General features: G+C 38.0%; 1 protein-coding gene across 1 annotated transcript; it reads left to right on the top strand.

Moving 5' to 3' along the window:
• The first annotated feature begins 1,229 nt into the window (after positions 1–1,229).
• ctbs (chitobiase, di-N-acetyl) lies at positions 1,230–8,105 on the top strand. The gene is made up of 7 exons (XM_080733353.1): positions 1,230–1,440; positions 3,295–3,433; positions 4,432–4,640; positions 5,303–5,474; positions 5,627–5,724; positions 6,015–6,176; positions 7,328–8,105. Exons 1-7 carry the CDS (start codon positions 1,324–1,326, stop codon positions 7,514–7,516), a joined length of 1,086 nt encoding a protein of 361 aa, XP_080589479.1. The 5' UTR covers positions 1,230–1,323; the 3' UTR covers positions 7,517–8,105.
• Positions 8,106–8,136: the final 31 nt, after the last annotated feature.

The following is an 8,136-nucleotide window of genomic DNA, read 5'->3' as shown; positions in this document are numbered from 1 at the left end:
ATGGGACATTCTGCATAATGAGTAGGCCTATTTGTACTTTTGGTACTTTAAGTACTAGGCCTATACAATTAGTACATCTACAATTAGTACATCTACATCTACATTGCAGTATTGACACTTTTACTTGAGAAAGCATTTGAGTACTTTTCCCACCACTGGCACCATGAAAATATATCCTTATTAATTGTCCTTCAGTCTGCAGACATTCAACTAACAAATTCATTAGGCCTAACTAAAACACTATGAGCATGCTTTTCAATGCTGCAGTCTGTCAGGAAAATGTCATTATGCCCTGCCAAGTATCCCATCAATGTCTTCTCAGTAAGTTGGAAGATTACAAAGGGCAAAGTTGTCATCATTGTTTTATTTAGGAGAGTGTAACAATGTGTAACACAGATCTGGATCTTTGCTGTTTGCTTGACTCAAATCAGACTTAAAAATACATATAGCCTATTTTATGTAAGTGAGAAATCAGGGGCGGAGGTTGTGGTTTGCCAGCCAAGGAGTTTGCAAAGTTGTGCATTGATCAGCCGATCTTCGTGTTATCCTAGCTCCCTTGGGATGGGTCTGTTTCAGCCATTGATAGGGCCAACGGTGGCAGAGAAGTGACTTTAGGACAACAGTGTGACGTGATGGACAGACTTCAATGGGGTTAAATGTACTATAATCGATTTTTTTTATCTTGATGCTCCAATACAAAAAGATAGTATTGAACTCAAGTCTTTATATTGAGTGAAAAAAGTAAAAAAAAAAAAAAAAAAACATTTTGGTGGTGAACTACTCCTTTAAGGCTTTTTTATTAATGTACCCACTTGACTTGAGTCAATGCCTTAACCCTCCTTTATTTTATTGATCATTTTGAGCTGGTCATTGAGAGAGAGAGAGAGAGAGAGAGAGAGAGAGAGAGAGAGAGAGAGAGAGAGAGAGAGAAATAGAGAAATAGAGTCATTGAGAGAGATTGAGAGAGAGAGAGAGAGAGAGAGAGAGAGAGAGAGAGAGAGAGAGGGAGAGAGAGAGAGAGAGAGAGAGAGAGAGAACCAGAAACCACTGTGCAGATATGGAGAAGTCATGTTGTTAATGGAGAAGTCAGGTTGTTGGAGAAGTCTGTTATTGAAACATGCCCATGTGTCCCTGTGCGCGTTAAATGAAGAATGTCCCAACCCTCATCCAGGTCTATATCATGTGACTCATTCACGTGGACGGTGGTAAACCGGTGACGTCACGTGATTGTTTCGGTCAGTACCAGTCAGCTGTCACTGTCAGACTCCTCTTACTTGTCTGGCAGTGGTTAAAAAAAACAAAATCGTCCGAAAATCTTCAGAAATGCTGTGGTTCGTTCTGTGTCTGTTGGCGACATCATGTCTGTGTTCCAAGGCAGACGTTTGTCCATGTGAGACCCAGGAACTCTGCCGTCAAATTCGCGATGAAAGGGACTTTGAGGTACAGTAGACAGTCGGCAGTAGACAGTCGGAGACGATCGCAGTGTTGGAAGTAGTCTACAGTAGGTCTAGTAGGTCTACTCAAATGTTTCACATAAGTAAAAGTATCAGTAGCCTACTGCAGTGTAGAAATACCCTGTTACAAGTCCGGATTTCAATGTTTACTTGAATACATTACAAACGTATTGGCATCAAGCCATCAAAATGTACATAAAGCCTACTAAAAGTAAAAGTAGACCTATGCAGAATGTCCAATTTCAAGTTTTCAAATGTAGACAAATATTTTGAAAGATCTACAAGAGCTGCTATTTTCAAATTGCCGAAATGTTGGTCTGAAGTGGTAGTCATGTATGTTTTGTAATAATAGTCAATATAGACAAAGTAAATAAAGTAGGTTTCTTTGGGTCAAAGTAGGGTGAAGTTTGAAAATATCACACGTTCACAACCATAGAATGACTATTCATCACTGCAATTGAATAGCCTACTGTACTGTAGGCCTACTAAAATAATATAATCTCATACTACATACTACAAGGTTTCTTATGCATTATGACACTTATCACTCACTCGTCATTACATATATATAATATATATAATCATTCAACAGTCAGGTATTATATAGGCCTACTGGTCATAATGCATTATTTGCTCAGTGAGAACAGCACACTACCTTAACTTATGGTTATAAAGTGTCTTTGTTATAAGTTGTTATGCATAGGCCTAATAATTATTATAATCATACCAATATTCATATTATAATATACGAATATTGGTATGAGGCTTTTAAGCCGTGACATCATTTTGTAGGCAGAGGGGAACTCTGCCCCCAGAGCATTTTCTGTCCCTCGCTATTTCAACAGATCCGAGACAATAATAACGACTAAAGTATAATTCTAACACTTTCCTTTCAACAACAAAGAGAAGAAAAATGTGTAAATAGTAAAAATAGTAAAAAGATTCACGGAAACTGGGGGCAGAAATTCTCCTCTGCCTACAAAATGATGTCATACTTAACAGCCCCATAGTATAATCCATTATGATGCATTGTAAAAATTATTATAATACTTCACAAACCTTGATATACGTTTTTATGCATAATTCTAAACATGTACAACAAGTGTTATAATGCCGTATAAGTGCATTATAATGCATTAAATGTGGTTATAACGCATTATAGACCCAACCTCAGTATAAAGTCTTACCAAAAAAAAGAATAAAAGAAAAAAACGAATCAAAAGGCCCATTATTAGCCCTATTCACGACCCGCCCACTCAGCATCCCCCGGGTGCTGAAGTCACGTTTTGAAGGGGAAAATCCTACTAGCCTATAGTTAACACAGAAATCGCAAATGTAATGCAATTTCCGAATAGTAAAGTATAAAATACGGCTAGCATGATCAAGAACACATGATAGTAAAAGGCACAAAGCATTATAATTTACTTTACCGTTCGAAATAATGATTTGTTGGCTTTAAGTCCAGCTATTTCTGTTATAGTTTCCCCTTCTAAATTGATGTCAGCACCCGGGGGATGCTGAGAAATTTGCTGGGTGGGCGGGTCGTGAATAGGGCTTATTATCGATTTGAGGGTCCTCGACATGAAAGGGTTTGAGAACCACTGTGTGCTACCGGTATGTGATCATTAACTGAATTTGTTTACACTTTATTGTGAATTGGGATGGGACTGCCTTAGCCTAACAACAGCACCAATGTATGAGACACGATTGCTGTGATGAGATTTGACCTCACTCCCAATTATTTCAATGTTTTTATACAGCTTAAAACTACATGCTCATGGAATTTTTAACTGGAACAGTGATTCGTACCTTCTCTGTTAATGGTATTGGCTGTTTTTAGGTGTTTGTATTTGATGTAGGTGGGAAAACATGGAAGTCATACAATTGGAGCATGGTGACAACGGTGGCCACGTTTGGCAAATATGACGCTGAACTCATGTGTTATGCTCATTCCAAAGGAGCACGAGTAGTACTCAAAGGTACAACATGAATAACCACACAACTCCACTAGACATAGCTAGTATCAACATATGCATACACATAATATTGTAGCATCTCTCTCTGTGTCCGTTATTGTGTTAATGATGTGTTATGTTGCAATGGGGAAAGTGTTGTATTATTTGTGATTGATATTGTTGGTTAGTTAGCATTTGTTTTTGTTTTTATAGTTTTTTTTTTAGAACTTTGATTATATTGTGTTTTTCTCTAGATAGATATCCATTTACATTGTTATATTGCTGTTAATGTACTGACTTATTATCTTGTTTATTATTGTGATGTTTTTTATCTGCTTATTGTAAGTCGCTTTGGATTAAAAGCGTCTGCTAAATGCCTAAACTGTAAACTGTAAACTGTTGGTTAGGTCACCATTTATTTTATGTTTGTTATATTCAGCTTCATAATATTTAGTTGGGGTCATTGACAAAATGAGGTTGGCAATATCTTATTTTCTACTGCCTATCTAAAGTATGCTACTTTGTATATACTGTTTGTTTAGACTTACTGTTTTCTTTTTTCTTTTTCTTTACATATCTACTGCATAGTACTGTGTTCTATTTGTCTGTCATTCAATGTTATATGAGATACTTTAATGGTTTCCAGTGGAAATAAGCTTAGTCTTTTCATGGATCTCCTTTTAGTAGACCTTGTACCAGTGAACTGTACCGTCATGAAACTGTACCTTTTCCTATGCAAACTTCTAATAAGGTCTTCAATCAATCAATCAATCACTATGATCAAGTAGAGATTAGCGGTCATTTAACAGGTTAACAGGTTAACATTAACAGGTTTCCTGTGTGTATATATATATGTCCATTATGCTACTCTAACTGTTTGACAACGTCTCCTCCTCTCGGGTTAGTCAAGATTCAGTAGATCGGTTAATATCTATCTGATCGATCAAGGTTGATCAGTGATTAGGCTGTATTTTACTGTATTATAGGCTCATCACTTTCTCACACTATGTTGCTGTGACTAGGTGATGTACCCCTCTCCTTTATGGTGGACCCTGACAACAGGACGGCATGGGTCACAGAGAAGGTCAACATGGCTAAGAGTCAGTTTATGGATGGGATCAACATAGACATTGAACAAGCAGTGGAAGAAGGCTCGCCACAGTATCATGCACTGACTGCCCTGGTCAAAGAGACCACTGAGGTCTTTCACAGGGAGATCCCGGGTTCACAGGTGAAAATAAAGCTTTGAGAATTGTCATCTGCTAAGTACTTGTTGTACAACACTTAACCTTTAGTTGGTAGACAAGATCATTTCAATTCATCATTTGAACCTCTAAAGTTGACTTGATGCCACATGTATTTATTATAATGTGTTTTACCTGTATTCATCCTGAATTAAAACCACAGAGGCCTGTTTATACTGTACTACCAGTAAGACTCCCTAATCGGGAGATAAGCGACCGGCAGGTCTCTCCCGGTCGCTCAGGGGCCGAGTTGCAGCCTTTTTAGCGGGCTGCAGTGGCGGGGTCCGTCTTTTGTCAAACCATTTATTTTTTTAATAACTCCTCTTGGGAATTAAGCCAACGTTCCACAGTAGTTCAGCAAGTCATTAAAAACCCATCTTAATTTTAGTTCCATGGGATAAACTGAGGAAGGAGCATATGCACAATCAGAACTTTGCAAAAGTAATTTATAGCAAGCGTTCACTCAAAAACCTTTAGGTTTTTGATAAATGACCATGGCACAGATCTGAATGTGCGACTCCCTTTCCTCAGTTAACTGGTGTTCTTTAGCTCCAGCCCCCCCATCATCTGTTTCCCTTTTGAGTTTTATAGGTTAAACAGTGTCCACACTTTTCCATCATTTTCTTATTCACCTTATCCCGACCACTAGGTCTCATTTGATGTTGCCTGGTCGTCAAACTGCATAGACAAGCGCTGCTATGACTATGTTGCCATTGCGGAGTCCTGCGACCTTCTATTTGTGATGTCCTATGATGAGCAGAGTCAGATCTGGGGGGATTGCATTGCCATGGCCAATGCTCCAGTCCATCAAACACTGAATGGTTGGTTGTAAAGAATCATACTGGTTGAAGCCAGATAAATTGGACTCGTCAATACCAACACATTTAATAGAATTCAAATGTCCCTTATCCTAAACCCATGCTACTCTTTTGACGAGACCATGTCAGCAGCATATTGTGGTCTTTCTTAACAGGCTATTCCCAATATTTGGATCTTAAGATAGATCCAAAGAAGCTTATAATGGGAGTACCCTGGTATGGCTATGACTATCCCTGCCTCAACCTGTCCCAGGTAAGATATAACAAACAGTTCATATTGTGAAGTAGTAGAGGTTTCTTTTCTGTTGTAATTCAATCTATAAATATGATATAGTAATATAGTCTGAAGTTACAGATTTATAGTGAACAGTAAAAATTGAAACTCTTATTATTACTCTCTTACTTTACATTCCCAATCATACATATCACATCATAATCATATTTGTGAAATATGGTGCAATTACCGTAGTTTTATCTGTACTGTTCACCTGTTCTGGACTATATAAAAATTGAACACAGATCTACTCATTCTCTCGTGCCCAGGGCGGGGTGTGTTCCATAGCAAAAGTCCCGTTTCGTGATGCACCGTGCAGCGATGCAGCTGGTAAACAGAAACCATACAGCTGGATCATGAAGCAGCTCAATAACTCAATGTCGGGCAGGCTGTGGGACAAACAGCAGCAAGCACCATATTTTAATTACAAGGTAAGGTTGATCATAATGAAGCGAGGTAGTCATATGATTTAATTTGTATTTTTCTTTTCAATATACATATAACAATCCAAAGAAACAAGAAAATAATAATGACAATAATGAATACCAAAATCAAGACAATATAACAAAAATAACAAGAAAACTGAAATAAATAAGCAAACAAACTAACAAATACAAACACTTCCAGGCCGTACACACCTACAGTATTTTTCTATATTCATTTGCCTTTTGTTTGTTTGTCTATAAATAGAGTCCATGTTTCTGAGAATGTCTTGTCTAGATTAGAGCTGTAAAATCAAATTCTCTCCATCCGTATGATTACAATCATCTCATTCAACCATTTCTTAAAACCAGGAGGGGTGGCTGCAACTATTCCAGGCATTAATGTCTTTTGAATCTGTGCTATTCTCTGAACATCCAAATAAAGCAACTTGAGGATCAAACATAATATAAAAGTTGACAGAGCCATAAGAAAGTGTCCTCTTCTGTTTTTTTTACATCTAGCACACAGAGATTCTATTTAGCTTTGTCTTGGAATGGTCCATTCTGTGTAGTGTATATCTTTATATTGTATTAGTTGGTACCTGGCATTTTTGAACAGGTATGTCATTTTTATTTCATCGTTCACTGTCATTTGTTGACAAGAGTTCATGCCATTTACTCTGAACTTGCAACGTGTAAGTCGCTCTGGAAGAGTGTCTGCTGAAAGCCTAAATTACAAAATTGTAAATTGATCTGTCCTGGATCCGTTTACATTAAATCTAAAAAGAGTACAAGTGCACATGAGTTAGCTCCTTCATTGGCAGGGCAAGTAGGCGCCCCATTTATGGTTTATTTGCCTGTTTTGCTGAGTTTGTCTTTGTCTCAGGCAAGTTGTAATAAATTACATTGCAACAAAACCAGCAGTCATTCATGGTAACAGCTAATTGTCTTGTAGCAATGTCTTCCTAAGATACCACACTTCCCAAATGCAGTAAATTTACCCCTTCTCGGTGCAATAAACTAAAGCACTCCTGGTTAATTCATTCCCAGCGAGTTTCAGGGCCTATACACCAGAAGAGGGTGCCATTGTTACTATTGTTGGGCAGAAACCGCCTCCTGTTCTCAAAATGTATTAATTTCTTTTTTTCTCCCCCACCCAGGATAAGAATGGCCAGATTCATCAGGTGTGGTACGATGACCCGGAAAGCATTTGTGCCAAAGCGGGTGTGGTCGGTTCTAAAGGGCTGAGGGGCGTTGGCATGTGGAACGGCAACATCTTGGACTACAGCGACGACCCAGTTGCTCAGCAACAAACCACAATGATGTGGAATGCTCTCTCAGGATGCTAACCGGGATGCCCTAGCGCTGTCAGAGCGATTTACGCTAAAACCTGCCCTCACTGCCATTTGTTTCTGAGTCAATATAATCATTTGCGAGGCTAAGAGGGCCTGTGGTGTGACTTCCTTTTCAATTCAGGGATACATACTTTGCACTTCAGACGGTTTATTGTCACTTTTAGTGCTGTAGTCTTTTATTGCAGGAAAATGTCAGACATTCCACTCTATTGAGTTAAATTAACGTGTAAGGTTAATCATTCTGTTCATTCTCAACACTGGACACTGAGTGGCATTTAAAAAAAAGGGATTTATTGTGAAGTAATAAATAAAACACAGAAATATGAATTGGGTCACACAGTAAACAAGCAACTTAAATCTGCAGCATGAGCCTACAACCAAACCAGCTCCTAAAAGCAAGTACCCTATGGGTGACATTTCAAAGTCATAAACACAACATACAGTATGTACAGTATTTTTGAGTAAAGTAAAATGTTCGCACTTTGTTATTCTTATGAAATAAAATCATCAGATTACAAATCTGATTAGAAATAATTACTGATGATGAATGAATGATTATGAAGTAATCATTGTGACATTTCCCCCTGGCAATTGTTGCTTACAACTGTATCTCT

This window comes from Nannobrachium achirus (genome assembly GCF_963921795.1).
Source record: "Nannobrachium achirus genome assembly, chromosome: 1".
In the NCBI taxonomy this organism is placed as follows: domain Eukaryota; kingdom Metazoa; phylum Chordata; class Actinopteri; order Myctophiformes; family Myctophidae; genus Nannobrachium; species Nannobrachium achirus.
Note: the sequence above shows the minus strand (reverse complement) of the source record. Positions and strands in the feature narration are given on the sequence as shown.

Excerpts from the sequence above, each read along its gene's own strand:
- ctbs (XM_080733353.1), top strand. The coding sequence starts at position 1,324 with ATGCTGTGGTTCGTTCTGTGTCTGTTGGCGACATCATGTCTGTGTTCC. Across the intron at positions 3,434-4,431 it reads AGCACGAGTAGTACTCAAAG|GTGATGTACCCCTCTCCTTT; the intron begins GTACAACATGAA and ends TGCTGTGACTAG. Across the intron at positions 5,475-5,626 it reads AGTCCATCAAACACTGAATG|GCTATTCCCAATATTTGGAT; the intron begins GTTGGTTGTAAA and ends CTTTCTTAACAG.